The 20339-nt window shown below is 40.3% G+C and overlaps 1 protein-coding gene across 4 annotated transcripts in view; it reads right to left on the minus strand.

Moving 5' to 3' along the window:
• Nucleotides 1-20339, minus strand: part of cadm2a (cell adhesion molecule 2a) — a 249272-nt gene that overhangs the window by 33717 nt on the left and 195216 nt on the right. For all 4 annotated transcript variants that reach the window (XM_054754689.1, XM_054754693.1, XM_054754691.1 and 1 more), the window contains 2 exons: nucleotides 7557-7709; nucleotides 2767-2904 (listed from right to left, as the gene is read on the minus strand). In XM_054754689.1, the coding sequence (XP_054610664.1) occupies nucleotides 2767-2904; nucleotides 7557-7709 (291 nt within the window). The remainder of the gene's footprint in view (nucleotides 1-2766; nucleotides 2905-7556; nucleotides 7710-20339) is intronic.

Here is a 20339-nt window from a genome sequence, read left to right on the forward strand (position 1 = left end):
GCTAGTCTTCAAAAAAGGTAATTGTCATGTTCAGTGTTAAATTCGTCAGTTAGAGTAGTTGTAAAACTATAATTATTGTCTATAAAATGTGTTTTGTGTTAATATTTTGGAGTGTTTGGAATGGAATCATTGGATTTATACTATTTCGTATGGGAAAAATGTATTTGGTTTTTGCGTATGTTTCGGTTTTCGTCAGACCTTTTGGAACGGATAAATGACTTAAACCGAGGTTCCACTGTACTTTAAAAAATATATATATGATCAACTTCCAAATTGTACAACTTTAGGGGCATCCAACTTTAAAGTTTCCACTGTAAGTGAAACAGAAACAACACAGAAGTCAATATCATCTCTGGAGCACAAGTCATTAAATGGAAATACGCAGTGGCGTTGGTTTAAAACTGTGTGGAAAACAAGCATTGATTTGATACTATCTCCCGCCTTATCCGGACCCCGGGAAGCCCTGGTGCCAGATAGCAGGCTGAGCTGTGGCAGCTTAAGCTCGGGGGAAGAGAGGAGCGGCGTCGTGATGGCCGACACCCAGAGAGCTTTTCAAACGGGGGCTGAAACATCACCCCGATCGAAATTCTTGACGAGTCCAATAGAGGGGCTGACAGCAATCTTCTCTAATCTGACATTTGTATAACGTCTCAAGGTGCTTTCTGTCGGGGGCGGGGTGGGGAACAACTACATGTTACTGATGCTCTTGTTTTTTTGTGTTCTTTTAATGAAAACTACCTCCTGTTGTAAGCTTTGAAAAGTGTTTTGGTAAAGGGGTTGTGAGGCAGCACAAAACATAGTAATACAAAATATATAAAGAAAAAATTGCCACAAGAACAGATCATAGCATGCGACCTTCGTTGCTAAGAATAATTCTGAGAGCGTCTCTGAATTTGTTAACCTTCTGTGGTAATTTCAAAGAAAATTAGGTCCTGGCTGCGTTTCTCTTTGGTTTATTGGAAACTCTTCTCCCTGTAGTGGAGCACTGGGAAATGGAATAATCACCCATGGAGGTAAGTGTAATAAGTGTGAAAGTGCTCTGATTCGTATTTATTCTGCTTCAGAAAATGTAAAAAAAAAAAAGAAAGAAAAAAAAGAGGTATAATAGAATTGTTGTGATATAATAATAAATGGAAATGTAATACATTTATACAGTCAAAACAAAACTTTATCTTCATGACTGATGTCAGCACATCTTACAAGATTTCAGCTCAGTGAACCCCCTGTAGAATGAACTCCTTAAGTGTGTTCTGCTTTTTCTTTGGCTGTTTTGTGAGGAAAAGTGTGATGATAACCATAGAACCATTAATGGTACTTTACTGCGACATAGGAAAGGCTGCTCAGCACAATATGAACAATGCAATTAATGAAATAACATTACGGGCACACGTTGATTTTACCAAGCAGACTCTAACGTAAACAACATAACCGCTGATGATTAGCATAGTTCGCTAATTTCTTGTTTCCTCTCCACTACCTGTATGTGAGGCAATTTCACAGACTTAGTAACTTTATTTTTGTTTTATTTAATTGTAGTTGCCCTACTACTTCGGTTTTTGTGTTCCCCAATTTTTGTGGGATTCGGCTTTTGATGAAAATGATTGCGTCTGTATGTCTCGGTTATCATACACCGTCTCGGTTATCGGACGACCAACCAGTGTGCCTAACAAACGAGTCAGTTTGCCCACAATATTATTCAGAGGAACTGAGTGCCCAAACAAAGCATCACGCTTGGATGAAGCAGTCTGTAAAGAATGTATAATGGTCAAATCTTTTAGATTTGGGAGTCACTATAGACAGATTCCAGCCAGGGAATCCTTTCATCGTCTTCATTATGTGTATGTGAGTGTTTTATTTGTTCACAGAACACAACAGAACGATTAACAACTCAGTTTCTGTCTCATTTCTTCTTCCTACAAAGCACCGGACGAGCTGGGCTGATGTCTTTCACAATGTTTTCTGCTTGTAAAATTATAATAATTCCCTATAAAATGTATTTTTTGTAAATATTTTTGGGTGTTTCTGGAAGGGATGGATTTGATTTACATTATTTTGGAACATCCTTTTGTAACAAATTCATAACAAAAACCAAGGTACCACTGTAAGCAACTTGAATAGTTACTTACTATAACACCTGTGAGTGCCTCCAGACCCGTTAATTCAATGGAAATGTGGAATGATGTTTGCTTGAAGCCACACATTGATTTGATCCTATCTTCATGCTTATCCGAACCCTGGGACGCCCTCGGTCGAGATGGCAGGCTAAGCTTAAGCTCAGGGGATGGAGGAGAGAGACAGTGTGTAGAGGCAGACAGAGACGTAGAGACAAAGATCTCGCATGGCAACCGACTATAAACGCCTTTATAATCTGCAACACGCAGTCGTATTGTTTTGACACGGTGGAAAAACGGGGCAAACCCTCTCGAGGGTCTGCGTGATGCACTAGTACATCTATGCTTGACCCTGATAGGAAGTGACAGCCGCTGCAGCACAGACGGAATAACCTGAGATACAAAGCAGTACTACTGGAGACGATAGTTTGTTTTTTAAATGCACCATGCTGATGGTTTATGTAGTAATGTGGAGGTTACTTTTTGCACAGCTATTCTAAACTTAAAAGAAGTGCACTTAAAAGAACACATAAACACGGTTTATGCGTGGATTCAACAGTAATGTACACGTTAACTTTACATACGATTTCTTACTCATTTGTACAAGAACGCAGGGAAAAAAAAGAATAGAAGTAGATGTTGGGACGTGATTTACCTTTGACCTCCTTTTCATTCCTGAACCAGCGCAGGTCGGCGGCAGGCTTGCTGCCATGAGTCATGCAGGTCAGAGTGATGTGGTCTCCCTCCATGGCGGGCTTGCTAAAGCCGTCAATCTCAGGCTTCTCCGGCACACCTAAAGCATGGACAGAATACATTAGTATTGGATTGACATTTACATTCAATATTTCAACTTTTTTTCTCTTCCGTGTGGCACTAATCTTCCTCCATCAGGTTCTGATCGTGGGCCAGACTTCAGACACCCCTCCATTACAGTGACGTTTCATCCAAACTGCGGACTGATTGTCCTGCTACATTTGAATGGTGTTTACGCATTGCTTAAGTCATAGCTGGAGATGTTTCACCAGAATTGTGTGTAATCTGTCAGCACGCAGTGACAAAGTAGACTGTGTGCTTGTAGAGAAGATGTTGATTACTGGACCTTCCAGTAATGACTGCTTTGAGTGCATCTGCCCTTGTCACTGAGCAATAAGTCAGCCGGCGAGCACAGAGACGAAAGCTCTGTCAGTCAGTGACATCGACTTGAGTCTGGCCTTGTCTGTCTGATCAACCTGCCTATAGCCTTCTCTCTTTTGAGTTTGTGGTACTTTCGTCTGGAATATGTCACAGTTAAATGCCTTAGCCTGAGGTCCTACGATTCGGAATTCAACCAGACTTTTTGTGAAAATATTTCTCTGAAGTCACACAAAACTAACAACATTTTTTGTTTCGCTTTTTCTTTAGCTTTTTGTGGCTTTTTGCATTATCAATCAACAATGAGAAGCAGTAAGCGGAAATGAACGTAAACAAAAGGAGAATATGCATTGAAGAGACTCCAGTGTCACCATACGTGTGTTAAGGTAGAACTGTTTTTATATTTTACCAAGGTTACTTTATTTTTACACTAGCACGACAGTTAAGAATGTCGAAAAGTAAGATGTGCAAAGGATGTAAATCATCGGTGTCCAAACTTTTCCCACCGAGAGCTGCATACAGAAAAACTTAAGGATGCGTGCGGCCACTTTGACACAGCTTGTGCATTGAAGACCGTATATGCTAAGCTATCGGATCAAAACCATGATATCTTAGCTTTGTGACAAAGCAAATTAGTGTAGTATATAATAATATAGCTTGTTTATAATCTATTCATTTTATTTTTTTAATATGCTGAGGGTATGTAAAAATGAGCCGCTAGCTGAAAATGGCCCCCGAGCCACACTTTGGACACTCTTGATGTGAATCATGTTTGCATCACACCTTCATCATTCAACTGAAGACATTTTTAAATGACATTTTTAAAAGACATTTAAAATGCTATTATTAACTATTACTGTTAACTATTAACAATAATTTGGTTATTTTTACACTTGAATGGCAGCCGTTCACTTATTTTTGCACTTGAATGACAGTGGTTCGCTTATTTTTACACCTCCATGACGTGGTTTGCTTATTTTGGCACTTGAATGACAGTAGTTCGCTCATTTTTATACTTGAATGACAGTGGTTCATTTATTTTTGCACTTGTTTTAACACTTGAATGACAGTGGTTCACTTATTTTTGCACTTGAATGGCAGCGGTTCACTTATTTTTGCACTTGAATGACAGTGGTTCACTTATTTTAACTCTTCAATGCCGTAGTTTGCTTATTTTAGCACTTATTTTGGCACTTGAATGACAGTAGTTCGCTCATTTATATACTTGAATGACAGTGGTTGGTTTATTTTTACTCTTATGTTAACGCTTGAGTGACAGTGGTTCACTTATTATACATCCATCCATTTTCTATACCGCTTCATCCTCATTAGGGTCGCGGGGGCATGCTGGAGCCCATCCCAGCCGACTTCGGGCGACAGGCAGGGTACACCCTGGACTGGTCGCCAGCCAATCACAGGGCACATATAGACAAACAACCATTCACACTCACATTCATACCTATGGGCAATTTAGAGTCGCCAATTAACCTAACATGCATGTTTTTGTAATGTGGGAGGAAGCCGGAGTACCCGGAGAAAACCCACGCGCACACGGGGAGAACGTGCAAACTCCACACAGAAATGCCCAGGGGAGAATCGAACCCAGGTCTTCCCGATCTCCAGGCTGTTCCTGTATTGGCCAACGTGCTAACCACTAGACCACCGTGCGGGAAATCAAAATCTGGCCAACCACTGTACATCTAGGAACTGCTCGTTTTCATAATCTCTATGTCGGTATAATTAAGGGACCACTTCTGAAGCACGTAGATGAAAAAAAATGCAATTTTAATAGCTTTATACTATAAAAGATTTCTATACTGTAGAACCATAATCAAGGTTGTATTTTGTGTTGGATTCTAAGCCAGATAAGCGCTACAGACCAGACCGTTTTCCATTCAAAGCCACTGTCATAAAACATTGACCTGCACCATTAAGTATTGCTCAGTGTTGCAAAAAACATTTTTCTCCCTATTCCGACTGAGCAATTGTATTTAATTTCTGTAATTTGTGGAATGCTTGTTAACACAGAGAGAGAGAGAGTGAGAGAGAGACAGAGACAGTGTGAGAGAGAGAGAGAGAGAGAGAGAGAGCTAATGGGCCTGGAGTGCACGGGCACATCTATTAACATTAGTAGAAAGTAATTGGCGAGATAATACTGCGAGTGGCGAGAAATGAGACAATGTTTGTGCAGGATGATGATCACAAACATTAGTAAAATGGCTTTGTGTGTGGAGGGGGGCTAGAGTGTCCCAGTTTTAACCATACTAAATGTGTTTGTCTTCATAGCAAACAAACACAAAGAGGAAGTGTCAAAGCCAAACAAACATATTTGGTAATCACAAAGCATTTACCTATGGTTCTTCACATAAACACTATTTGCATTTTGCTCAGTCAGATGTTTGCTTCAGCTGTCAATCAAAGACCACGCCCATCAGTGTCAAAGCTGGCCGCCTTCCTTGGCAATCATGGTAAATATCAGCCATCTTTTCCAGTTCATTTAAGTGACTGACGACACACATTAGCACGGTCTATTGCGCTGACAAACACTGTCGTGTGTCCATCCAGCGTTAAATTAACTTGATCTGCTTATTTTCATATGATTTATGCTAGAAGATAATGTTGATATGACTGGAACATGTTTTATAAAGTATAATGTATCAGCAGCATGATGTATTGCAACTTGACTCGTGCCGATTATGATGACAGTTTCATTTCATTTCATATATGGGCGTAATGAAGTGTCCATCCGTCTATCCATTTTCTATACAGCTTGTCCCGATCAAGGTTGCAAGGAAGCTGGAGCGTATCCCAGCTGACTGTCCTGGAAGGCTCCCTGAACAACGATATACAGTCCACCTGAGTGAGAACTGAACCCACTGGAATTCAGCCCGCTACACTATCAGTGTAATATGTAGAAAACTGACAAATTTGGGAGAGCACGTTAATTTTATATGTTAAAGAATGCATGGCCCCTTTCAGATTTCATAAATCTACTTGGACAAACCCACTATGCAGGAGTAAAGCTCCTGTTTATTTGAAATGACTTTTGTTATTAAATGAGTATCAATGACTGGAAATAACACAAGAAAGTGGCCTAAGATTATAATTTATAGCAGTGGGTTTCAAAGTTTCAGGCAGGCCTCCCCTGAGAGGTGACAGAAAAAAATAAACAAAAACATTTTTAACAACCTTCTCAGCTAACTTCAATTAAAGGCAAAATGAATTGATTTTTAGTCCCAGTGAGTAGTCTTGGGTGCGCATAAAAGTCAGAAAATACATTTTTTGGAGAGTAGTGGGGGTCCCAACTCTGTTATGTTCTCTGATGGGAGGCTCATTGCGTTACACTTACCCTGATTCTACAGCATTTCAATCAGCATTACATTACATTACATTACAACATTACATTTAGAAAATGCATTCTGTCCTTATATGATATATACAGTAGTCATTCGCCACTTCACGGTTCAAATTTTGCGGCTTCACTTGATCACGGTTTTCAGAAGTATATCAATCAATAAAGCATACTGTTTTGTGGTTGAATATGGCCTATTATTAGCATATGTTTTGCCTCAATTAAGCATTTTCAGGTATAAAATGGCTAAATGAATTAAAATTGAAAAAAGGCATTAAGAAGACACATTTAAAGACGTTGATATGTAGTATTCTACGCTGGTCACTTGGTGTCAGTAATGTTACTGTAATGTAAACAGGCCTTTATTGCAGGTTTGAATGATCTGACAACAAGCACCAATAATAAAAACATAATAATCATAATAATAATGATCATAATAATAATACGGGCTACCGTTGTGGCCGTAACCAATGGCAAAATAAAACTCAACCCAGAACCGCCAAAGTCACTTCCTGTCCACCAACCACTCATCTCCCCAGTACTACGCATAGGCACAAGTTATATTTTTAGTCTTAGATGTCTTATTTTCTTTTATTATGTCTATAATATTGGGTAATACGGGTGTAAAGGTGACTATAGGGGTGTTATTTTTGTTCAAATAATCCCACACAATTTATATAAACTACATTATATTTTCTCAACGGACAGTACTATAAAAGCAATATAGCTTTACTATCCATGGAAAATGACTCAACATGCAGCCATTATTGTCTAATTATTATGATCTGGGGCTGCATGAGCACTGCTGGCACTGGGGAGCTGCGGTTCATCGAGGGAAACATGAATCAATTTGTATGTTTCATGAGTTCACAGAGGGCCATAGATGTTTATCGACTGTAGCTGCAGTAAATACGTAAAAAAAACATAGTTACTTCATGATATTAGAGAGAGTTGGAACTTACCGAGAACTGTCAGGTAAGCTTTGGCCGTTCTGACGGGCATGGTGAAAAGAGAACAGGTGTACATGCCCTCGTCAGACAGTGTGACGTCGCTGATGCTGATGGTCAACTCGGAAAATGACGCGCGAACCAGCTCGATCCTGTTGTCCCTCAAAGCTGGACGGAGACACAAATAAGAAAGAAAAGTTAGTCGAATGTTCCAAAATAACATCAAACCCGACCACAAAACTGCAGAAAACGAATGCAGGGCATTGTCTTTGCACAAAGTTTTACTTATATGAAGATGTCATCATCCTGCCAATGGAAATCAATAGAGCAATAAGAGCTGCAAAAGAGGTCTAATGAAACTCTGGCAAGACGAAGGGAACTGAAATGGATTGGCTGAAATTAGATGGTTCGTTGAAAGACATTTGACGGTCCCCAAACTAGACGTTGTGCGTGACTTCAAAACGCAAACAAGCACGCACTCATACACACACACACACACACACACACACACACATTACAGCAAAGTCATCCGTGCTACAGCACAATTATTGTCCCCTTTTCACATTGTAAATAGTCGTGCATCTGTTGTATAGTGGTTAACATAGGCTCCAACATACATCAATACATCCTTCCAGTACCAATACCCAAATGTTTTATTCAAGAGTCAAGAGTCATCTTGTTCCTGTTGTTTGGCTTAGACATCGAATTAAGCTTGGAATGCTATGGATGCATTTTGCATAGTGCACGCAGACACATAACGGTGGCTGGTTGTCATGCCAAAAAAACAGTAAAATCACTCTACTGTTCTTCTGAGGGTGGATTTAAGAAGCATCATATGTGTTTACCCCATCAAGTCACCCTTTGGTAATGGGCTATGGTGCCACGAATATTATTATTCATAATATTTGGATTTTTTTTTTGGATAATTGAATTAATGTTGGACAAGTAATGTCTGCTTTCCAGATACAAATCACCATGTACAATAAGTCTTCATTAGGTCCACTTCACATCTCAACAAATTCAACATAAGCTCTGTCTTTACAAATCCACCATATTGACCTGAATAACTCCAGAGGATCTTATGGCAACACAAAATTCCAACCTATTTCAAACTAGTAAATACCCTGAGACAAAAATGAGTGCATCCTAAAGACAAGGGTCCAAACCAAAAACAGAGCAATGTGGTCTATTCCATCTACTGTAAAGATGAGGAATGCAAAGAGCACTACATTGGGGAAACTAAGCAAATGCTCCAAAAAAGGCTTTATCAACATCGCAGGGACAATTCTAGTGGTCCTCAATCAGCAGTACATCTACACCTTAAGCAACCAATCACTCTTTTCAGGACAGCGATGTAAAGATTTTGGCCAAAGAAAACAGATGGTTTGAAGGAGGAGTAAAGGAAGCTATTTTTGTCAAACAACAGAACCCATCATTGAATCGGAATGGTGGTTTGAGGTTTAATTTGGACCCTGTGTTCAGCAGGTTACTGAGACCAAAACCCACAGCTCTTAGTCTTGCAAATGAGGTGGAGCCAGGGCCGAGCCAGAACAATAGATGTTAACGAGCCAGTATCAGAGTCGTTCATACCCAACTCAGGGAGCGACACTTCCCTTTTATTGGAGGTGCTAATAGCAGGAGAGGATTATACCACTACTCCGCCCAGGCTTAGTGTAAGGAACCAATAGAAGGAGGGTGTTGGCACACCAATTCCGCCCACTCTTACTGTATTTAAGGCCTAGGCTACCAGCACTTATTAGTTCGCTGACGAAGCTCTTCGGATGAGGAGCGAAACGTCCGACACCTTCTTCACAGAAGTACAGATGACGTCTCAAGAAGCCTTTCCCTCGATTGACCTGAACATATAATTTTTTTTTAAATAACTTTTTTTTTTTAATCAAAAACTGGGAGCTGCAGTTCATATAGGCACATTTTCAATTCATATTTTTTTTAATCATGTTTCCAATAACAGTGAAATACCAATTGGTAGAATACACAAAAAATAGCACATTTCTTTGCAGGTCACTTGTGGGTGTGAGTGACAGGAAGAAAAGCTCTCACTCATTTGGAGGAGAACCTATTAGGCGCCACCTGTTGGTTTGGATGTTTACATCTGTGGATTCCAAATATAAGACGGCTCATCTTCTTTAAACCGTTTTCTGGGGGGGGGGAAATAGTCTTATATATGGTATGTGTCAGTACAATCATACAGAGACTGCGGAGCTGAACTAAAAATGTTGAATTTCACTGCATTATACTATGTGTCCAATGCATCAACACTGTTTTTGTTTTCCTTTAAATCAGTTTAAATATAAAAAAGAGAGATGTATGTCTAACTTCACAGTGGCACAGTGTGATACTGAGATCAAATGGCCTTAAGGCTAACACACGACATTTTGTCTTGCCAAACAGCAACAAAACAGCGCACAAAGTATTTATCAGTGTAACTTTCTTGGAAAAAAAAAAAGAAAAGTAGTCACAGAAAGAGAAATAATACCGGTTAGTTGCCAGGGAGAGAGCTGTGAGAGAAGGTCAAATGTGTCTTGTTTGCTTTCAGCATCAGAGGCGGCATTTTTATCCTCATGGTGGATGTTCAGCCAGCTGATGAATCACCCGCAGAAAGTGACGGTGTGATGTGAATACATGGTGCTTCAATTCAGTCATTACGTCTAACCCCTTCCTTGGCAGCTCGTCTCTAAGAAACCAATAGGAAGTGTGACACAGTGGGCAACCTAAAATAGCATCACTTTCCATTGATGATAGCTGACTGACCGTGTCACTCAAAATGAGACAGACAAAAGTATTCGATCAACTGATTGCGACGCCTTTCGGAAGAAAATATGGTTTTCACTCTTGGGAAGGCGTTCGAAGATGCATGAGGTCAAATGTCACTTGATAAAGAGGCCTGCTAGCTCACCATCTCTGTTCTAGTTGATATAAAAGTGTTTGATTTGCTTCAGATCAAAGCCAGGGCTCAAATAAGGGGTCTCGTCCAACTCCTGATTGATTTATCGATTAGCGCTAGATACTAGATTAGTGTCTGATACTAGATTACTGATAGCAGTGGTGGGTGGTGCTTTTGGTATCTGTGCATTCACTGGGTACTTAACAGACTTAATACCACCATTAGCACGTCGCAATTATACAACTCATCAATAATATAGTATACAAAAATGCAATATAACAAGGCGTGGCGTTACAGACAGAGAGGCATTTTGCGTATGGGGATGAATACCATTATGACTAAAGGACGACACCCAGTTAACCCTTTATCTTCAACTGTATCGTGCCCGATACACCCGAGTTACATTTCCGCTAGTAACTTTGAAAATTACGTAACTAGCATCGACAAATCCATACCACTACATTACAGCGTCACCCGGAGCAGTTCAGAATCATTATTTATATAATAACATGACAAAAACATAAAACCTCACCACAGTATGCTCCTTGTAGGCTGTAAACCAAATGTACTGCTCCTGAGTGTTATAGCCTGGAAATGGCAAATAAACCCATCCCCGGGCTGAAATAAGATAGATAATGTCAGGGTTGGCTGACCTCTCCTTACGATTTCTAGCTTTTGAAAATTGATTTTTAAGAATGTTGGACACCGAGTCAATGTCCCCCCCTCCTCCATAGGTGTTATTGTGTGCAAATCACTACAGACCATTCAGCTTGTCCAACTTGGCTTTGCTTTGCTCTGATCAATCGAATCAAGTGCAGCCAAGAGCGCTTCAAAATGAAGATTATAATAGACTATTGGGAATAAATGAATACAATTTCATGGAATAAATAGTAGAATTTAAGTTGTAAATGTTGGTCTTCATTTCTGATCGTGTTTAGGCCAGCAGAGAAGGCTTTGCTGGCCCTGATGGAACACCACTGGTCGATAGAGAGTAAATTATGTTTTAAGAAAATCACAACCATAACATGTCCAGGGGTAATGTTGCATAAGGTATTATAGAAAGTAGAATCTCTAAAGCCAGACTCTCCTGAAGTCATGCAACTTGGAATTGGACCAAAATTAGTAGGAAAAATCCAAATCAAATGATTAACTCTTGCATATTTTCCCTTTCCTTTGGTGACAGGTACATTATTCCAAACAAGTGTGATAGAAGAATATGCCTCATTGCAGTACACTCTCAAAATTACCGTATTTTCCAGACTATAAGTCACACTTTTTTTCATGGTTTGGCTGGTCCTGCAACTTATACTCACGAGCGACTTATATATGTTTTTTTTTGCACTGACAGCCACTAGAGGGCGCTCTACGCTTGTGTGCCAGTACCTGCTACTCCTATCACACTGTTACCACTGAAAATTTACAATGTAAACATCAACTTGTAAAGACAACTGAGATTACAAGCTGCAAGTAAACTAGTCATGTTAGTTATCTGAATAACTGTTAATATGTTACGTTAACATACCAGCTATTGACGTTACGTTAACAGACGCCTATTTATCTTTGTCTCTGATTTTATAAAATAAATTTACCCCCAAAAATGCGACTTATAATCCAGTACGACTTATACATGTTTTTTTCTTCTCCATTGTGCAATTTTTGCTCCAGCGAGACTTATAGTTGGGAAAATACGGTAGTTTTAAAATTGTTTTTATGTACCGCATTGGCAGAAAACAATTGTTTTGAGGTACTGTACTGTCCCAAATACAAGATTCCCGAGAAAAAGACATGACAAAAACGAGCCGTCTTACATCCGGGGTCTAGGGATTTATACATCCAAACCAACAGGTGGCGACTCTCCCTAAGCGAGTCCAAGCTTTTTCTTCCTTCCCCTTTCACACATTCTGGTGACTTGGGGAGATGCAGCACTGACACAGAGACCCACTGGAAAAAAGGGTCTCAAAGGTTGTTCAATCAAACCACATAGGAGGAGTTATGATGCTAATTTTCAGATAATGGTGATCAACTGTTGAGCAGATATACATATACAATATGTATACTGTAGATAGATGGATAGATAGATAGATAGATAGATGGACAGATGGACAGATGGATAGACAGACAGACAGACGGACGGACAGACAGACAGACAGACAGACAGACAGACAGACAGACAGACAGACAGACAGACAGACAGACAGACAGACAGATACAAGTAGATAGATCATCAAAAGAGAGGGTGTCTTATATTCAGGATTGTCTTATCGGGCTCAATAAGGTATTACGAGTGTATTTGAATGTTAAAATGTTACTATCTGTACAATGAATAAAAGATAAAGGGTATATGGCTGTGATATTTGACCCTGGAACAATATATTTCTATTTTGATGATTTCCTACCGCCGCCACACTGGTTCGATCTGTACCACAGCTGTGTTTTTTGACGCCATTTCCCCATTAAAACAACCATATTTCCACCAAATCATCTACAGTTGGCAGTTTCAAACACGATTTTGTGTGATGGTGCTTTGTTGTGTGCTCCTGGGCTTTCAAAGCTCCAAATAAACCCTTTAAAAATACACATCCACACACCAAAAACACTCTGGGGCTTGATCTTGTGGTTGGCTGCCCAAAATAATGATGGCTGCTCCATCGCCGTGACTATTATCCTCTCATGCACAATGACACAGAACCACCAAACTGTCCAATGATCATCCTAATTCACAACACTTGGATTGTGAAGCAGACGAGAAAAAAAAAGTTTTCCTTTTTTGTGTCTAAAAAGAGCAAAGCAAGCGCAGTTGAAGTGAGCACAAAAAGCTTCCCTGGCTGCACATCAACTCAGCACCATTAAAAGCATCAGGTGAGTACAAATATGTGTGAATATGGATACGTAGACAATTCCATTGGTACATTGATTTAACTAAGCAAGACAGTGTCATGCATAAGCAAACAGCCAGCAGTCTAAATTCACCCACTTTCAGCATATCATGTTTGCGCATTTCCACCCCCAACAACCTTTTCCTCCCCTTGCCCTTTCCTCTCATCGTCGCCATCCCATCCGCTCCCTTCATCTCTCCAGGGAGCGCGTGTATCCGTACAGAACCCTGGCAGGTGTTTGCTCATTCTGGCTGACACAGTTTTATAATGAGAAAAGTGCAAATTTCAGAATGTACATTCAGCCCGCCGACGTCTGCAAGCGACGGCTCTCTTTTTCTTGTCAACAACTCATCTGGGGGACTTGACTCTGTCGGCCATGGCGGCGGCATGCCAGCGAACGAGGGAAGGAGCGAGCAAATAGCATGGAATGTTTATTGAATAATGTAGATTCTGCATTTCGGACGTTTCTCCAACTTCCGAGACAAGGTGGCTTTTTAAAATAGAAAAAAAAAAAATCTGCCAGTGCTCCATATAATAATTGGTCTGTAGAGATTTTCTTTTCTCCTACTGACAGTTCAGAAGGACCGCACCATCAGTCCTTTTCGATTGGGTCCTCCTGAGAAGTGGGTCAGTGTAATAGTTCTTGCCTAGATATCCTGTTGAGTTTTTTTGCATAGAGGTCCACAGATCACACAAAAGTGAATTTCAGCAACCATTTTTAGTACAATAGATCTTCTAGTGATGAAATATTGGTACCTCAGATACTAGATGGTTATGCTTTAAAATGGATTAGCAAATCAAAATATCGATACTTCAGTCATTTGAGGTATTGTAACTCATTAACAGCAACATAGTGAAAAGTATCTAAACGACTGAGATCTTGTCTAAGTGGTACGCGGTTGGTGGGAACTACTTTTTCACCGGGGTAAGTGCGCAATGCGTAAAGACCAGGTCACAACTGGTCGTGCAGGTTCCTTCATGCAGTACTTCCTTCATTCTGCAGGGGGAAACAGCAAGGCATAGGCGTCACAATGAAGCAGCAGTAGAAGACTAGTTAGAAGGTTAGTTGGTTGTCTCTAAACTTTACCAAGCATTAGGACCTGTTATATTTAATTTTCATTTATTTTAAATATTCTACCCAAAAAGCAAATGTGTTCTTGTATATGCCATCCTCCAAGAACCAGGAAGTAGCTCCTCCACTACCAAACAGACGTACAAACAAACACAATAACTTTAGGGTGTTTAGCCCTATCACTGTCAAATTTGGACACCTTAAGGGAACCGGCAAGCACATGTCTGTAAATTTTGAGCAGGATTGGTAGAAAAACATGGTTGCCATCAAGCAAAATATCTTTACAGGGGCAGGATTTTGCAACTAATTGCATATACTGTAAATCATTGACCATTTGCCTAATGATGGTAAAACTGAGGATAAGGATGATGAGGTCTTACTTGTATACTGGCATGTCTTCCAAAGTATTTTGAGCACAGCAAGGGGGCGCCACAAATATCATTTTTTCCACATGACTGTACAGTATATGCATTCTGTGTACTTATTTCTTCTGCTATTTTAAAATGTATGTAAATACCTGCTGCTCTCGAAGATGAAGTGACTAGATTTTGGCTTTGCTTGTGCCCGGAAGAGAGGTAATGAATGCGTCAGCTATTAAGTGGGAGCTAATTATTTCCACTGGCCTTAGGTATTTTTCTCTAGACCTTGCAAACCAAAAGTGTTTGAATGTTAAGCTCTCCTTTCACTTTGTGCTGCAGGAGAAACTGAAGCGAGGCGGCCCTTTTTTAAATGAAGATACAAACATCAGCACAGAAAAGGCTTTTGTGTAATAAAAGTTGATGTACTTTATTGATGTGCAGTGAGGTTTCAGAAGATGCACGTTTCCCAAGGTCAAAGAAGAAGTTTTCTCTGTGTCTTTCACAGGTGATAACTGTGTCTGAAAGCTCTCATAAAACGTCTCCTTAATTCCTCGCCTTTATCCCACCGGAGGCCTGCATTCCCTTTCCTCTTATTCCTCCGTCCGTCCCCCCCATTCCGTTCATGTTTTATGGTCCATGTCTTGGAGAAAGGGAACCTGTTAAGGATCTTTAGAGATTTCCAGTCGAGTTTTTTTTTCCTATCAGACACAACACCTTTCCAATATTTTGCTTGATATTAAAGGCAAAAAAGTAGAAGACAGATGTTTCCAAAGTTCCTGCCAAGATTGAGTTTTGAGTGAAAGTTTTGCTATCTTTTTATTAATGGAAAAAAAATCTGTCAGGTTTTTCTTATTGTATTATTTACTCTGGGAAACTTTCACAAGGATATTCCCTAAATTGCTCAGGCACAGATAGAGGGAATGCTTCAAAGCTTCCATGCTGGAGGCCTGGCATGCAACACACACATTGCACACACACACACACACACAAAACCTACACAAACTAAATTGATTTAGGGCAGGTGAATATTTGACCTCTGAGGACTTGAATAGTTTCATATTAAACACCTTGGGGCCTGAAAATGAACGCTTGGCCCTTAGCTGCTCACCTGTAACAGTAATCTTTCATCTTTGAACAGATTCAATCAGTCAGCAGGCATGACACAGCTGGAAACGGATATGCAATCATCACTGCACTCGTTTCTTTAAGGAAGGGTGTTCAAACTTTTGTTACCGAGAAGATACTAGTAGGATCATCTTGTAAGTTGCTGCAACTTTCTTTTCTCTTCTTTCTACAAATAAAAACCTAGCTGCAGACAGCAAATGACAGCAAATTTAGGACGATATTAACTCGTTCAATCCCAGCCATTTAAAAAAAAAGACAACCCCTTCAGTACCGGCCATTTTAGACGATTTTGACTGATCTTCGATAGATAGACTGCTCAAGGGGCACAGAATATTGTGTTCTATGGCTACATAAACATGGAACCTACCAAAAGAAAGATTAGATTTCTTTCATCAGAAAAAAACCTTTACCTTTTTCCGTTCTTTAGTAATCAGCAGTAGAACATAGGCAAGTTTCAGGAAAATATCAGTTCCAGACTAGAAAAGAGAGTCTTTTTGTGAAGACACATTACAAGCATAACTTTCACTTTGACACAAATATTTTTTGCGTCTGTGACAGCTAAAATACAACGATACCAACATAAACAACACAAAATAACAATTTATTTACAAATATAACACCATAAACTATTTCCAAATTCCACATTTGGAACTGAACTACGTGTGGGAATTTGTGCGTGTGCGTGTGTGCGCGTCTGTCTGTGTGCGTGCGTCCAAATGTCCCTACAATGCGTAACCTTCTGCACACTACACTCCTGCACGCTCTCTCACTTCCTCCTTTCTGTCATGTGTGATTATTCCTTCGACATGAGCCCTGCCAAGCTCTTATCAAATGCACCTCTGCCACCTTGTGGCCATTTTCATGGCTTAAAATTGCTCTGAAGTGAAATGCATTAGTGAAGATTTGCGCCATCACCTCTTTTTGCGTCTTGCGCAAAAAAAACTTAAAAGACGTATAAATATGTTGTTGGGATCGGGTGTTCGGGTTTATAAAAACTGTAACTACATCTTTGCTATTGAATAAGTTATCAAATGCAATTCTAAATTACTATTTTTCCTTTAGAAGTCAAATTCCATCCATTCATTTTCTGTGCCGTTTATCCTAATTAGGGCCGCGGGGGTACTTCGGAGTACACCCTGGATGTGATCTGACGTCACATTTAGTAAAATAATATGTAAAACATATAAGACAATAAAACAGGTACCGTTCACCTTCTATTGAAATGCATTGTTGAAGCTCTTTTATTCCATTGTCAGTGGAACTTGTTTTTCAAAAAGCCAAATAAAAAGCCAAACAAGTGCCTGCCCGCTGAAATGACATCTCGTGAGGTACGCGGACGTTGTGCGTGATATCAGCAGTCCACACCCAAGACAGGAATTTGGAACGCATTTCTTTGATCGAATAAAATAATTTACATGATTTAAAAGGAACAATCAAGTAGGAGAATGTCTCTCTTAATGTTCAAACGCCCCTTTTGATGAGTCGTATTGATCAGAATCATGCTGTCCAAAGCATGGGTGCACTTATTAGCTCAGCTTTCCATGTTGGTCATAAGATAGCGAACTCGTCGAGACTGACGGCGCCTCTGCTGGTTGCAGCCAAGCACCGCACTCCATTTTCCGGACATTTGTGTAACTTAATTCAATAAAATTTCCAGTGTCTGAATATGTTCTGCTCGACCAGTGACAAACTTAATTTAGTGTTGCTCCGAAGGCTGGTCATCCAATTTAACAGGAGTGTATCACGAGGGAGAAACCTCAAATTGCAATTGCATTTATGAATGTATTGTAAATGGAAAAAGATGTGGACAGTAAAAGACATACTGAATAGACGAACCTCATGTCGAACCTTAGCAAGCGTGATCACTAGAGATGCCTGTCTATTTTTCCTGAAAAGTAATTACACATAGGTTCTCTATGCTATGGGGACAGTGAAGATACTGTAATTATAGATCATAGAGAAATGTCTCGTTCTACTAACTAAAGCTATTATCAAGTCCTGAGTTCCACAAAACCAAAAGAGCAATTTGTAAAAGGATATTAGTCTCTTTTGAGCGGTATAAAAGAGACAATCCCTCTTGCCCGGTGCTCATCTCTCTCTTGCTGCCGAGGCACAGATTAAGTCCCTCAGTGGTGTCGTGATGGGGAGGACAAAGTGCCTACTTTTGTGCCGATGACTTATTTGAAATTCAAACAACCCTTCACAGCCGCCGGAGTGCCTCGGAGAGGACGAGACGACAAGAGGAGTCTCTCGCATCCGTCTGAGCATCTTCGAGGTGAACCGCAAGCCGTGACATTAAAAACAACGGCGGCGGCGAAAGCGGCGGCGCTCACAGGGGTTTGCCAAAGGGCTCCATCACTATATCTGTCTGCCAGAAAGCAATATGTTTATGCTAATGGTATGTGGCGGAATTTAACGGCGGCTGTACGTGACACCCTTTGTAACTTTGTTGACAAAGATTAACAACACTTTGATTTCAAGGTCATTTGTTTCTTCCCCAAATAGGATTTTCTACTGATGATCTCATTTGTTTGATTATTGGCTCGTTAGCAGGATTACACAAAAACTACCTAACCAATTTCTACATTAGCCCGGGGGTAGTGGAGCATGGGCCAAAGGAGAACTGCCCAAATTTAGCTGTGGGCGGCAGATTATTATATGCTAAAATTCAGACATATGCAGGAGGTAGGGTAGCTATGAGGGTCCACAATTTGAGGAAGAAATTAAATCATTATTCATTCATTTTCTATGCCGCTTAATCCTCACTAGGGTCGCGAGAAAAGAAATAAAATGAATACGTAATTAATTAAGGGTGTCCTCATCCAATATTAATATCAAATATCGGTCTCATATCAGCCAAAAAAACAGTATCGGATTATGCATGTAAGAGCGCCGATATTGGCACTTCGATACAAGCAGTCAATTCCAGACTCTGCACCAGCACTTCTGTCCAGCACGCAGAACCCACGTCATCCCAACAACAGCATGTGCTAGTGTGTTTAGCAAGGAGTAGGAGTGATGTCAGTACATATCGACCATACATTGAAATTCATAAGTATCCTGTTAGATCCTGTGGTCATATGCCAATATTCTATCTCATAATTGAAGGAACTTCTTTCCTGGGGGCATGGATTTCACAGAGCGCATAGCAACTCATGCTACTGTCATCAACAACAACAGCATAGAGAGCGCGTTCTGTGTTTGCTACCAACAATCACGGCAGACTGCATGAGAGCCGTTGCTGACTACTTTGGGACAAATGAGGATCCAGACCCTTATCTTTTTGAGCCAAAATATACGGAGGATAAGGCTACACGTTTTTCAAGATGAGCGGGCAAGAAGAGAGGGTGAAACGTCAGAGCAGATAGGGGGTGAGGCGCTGCCAACAAGGTGCTGTGTCATTATGCCAGCAAAGTAGTTCCTCGGTGTTAGTTCCTACAGTAACAATGTCGCTATAGCTTGGTTAATATGCAGGTCACAGCATGTTCATGGAGCCTTGTTCGTGGTTTTTGGATGTTTTTTTACGAGGGTTTTATAGGCCAAATAGGTGAATCCCTATTACCTGCATTGTTTGTGGAAAAGTTACTGCCAGCACCAGGTGGCTATCTAGACCACACAGAAAAGGGAAAGACGTGTGTTCTTGTCTCACTAAGAAATGCTGATGATGGGCAAAAAAAAGGTGCAGTTTCCCTTTAAAAATGGCTTTAACTGAGGATATTTGAGTTAGGAATCCAGTTTGAGAGGTGATCACAAAGTGATAAAGACGGTCGCTGTTATACCATACTCAATTGGTTCTAATGGGTCCAAAGTTTGGCAAGAAAAAATACCCTCAAATCATCACCATCACCACCTAGGATGGCTCCATACTTTCATATCATTTTTTCCCACCATCCTGACCGTATCACCTGAATAATCCAAAAGAAATCAGATGAGACGACATTTCCCCAACATCCTTAATTGCCCAATTTTGGTGAAACCAAGCGAATTGCAGGCACCATTTTGTTCCTTTATCTGCCAGGAGAGACACTGAGTATGGTCTTCGGCTGATGCAGCTCATCTTCTTTAAGACAAGGCTTGAAGTAGTCCGGCTATTCTCCCGTGACCTCTGCTATGGACAGACTATTTCACCAGAGAACTATCTCTCAGAGGATATTTTCTCAGTTTTAGGCAATTTTTCATAAGCCAGCAAATTCTGGCACCAACATCATGACTTAAATAACCTTTCGGGGGCCATTGACCTTGAGAAGTTTGTAAAATACAAATGCAATGCTTTGATGAGATGTTGTTTTACCTTGCTTACTGGACATTCTTAGCTTGTAAGCATCGTCAACCCGTCCTGTTCAGCCAATAGGGCCAATAGTACTGTTGATCTAGATGCCCTTACATGCTAAACAGTTTTGCTCTACCAGGGAAAAGTGTAAGATACTCTTCTCCTGCTACATAGTTTGTATTTGACTTGAT

The sequence above is a fragment of the Dunckerocampus dactyliophorus genome, chromosome 16 (assembly GCF_027744805.1).
Source record: "Dunckerocampus dactyliophorus isolate RoL2022-P2 chromosome 16, RoL_Ddac_1.1, whole genome shotgun sequence".
NCBI classification, from domain to species: domain Eukaryota; kingdom Metazoa; phylum Chordata; class Actinopteri; order Syngnathiformes; family Syngnathidae; genus Dunckerocampus; species Dunckerocampus dactyliophorus.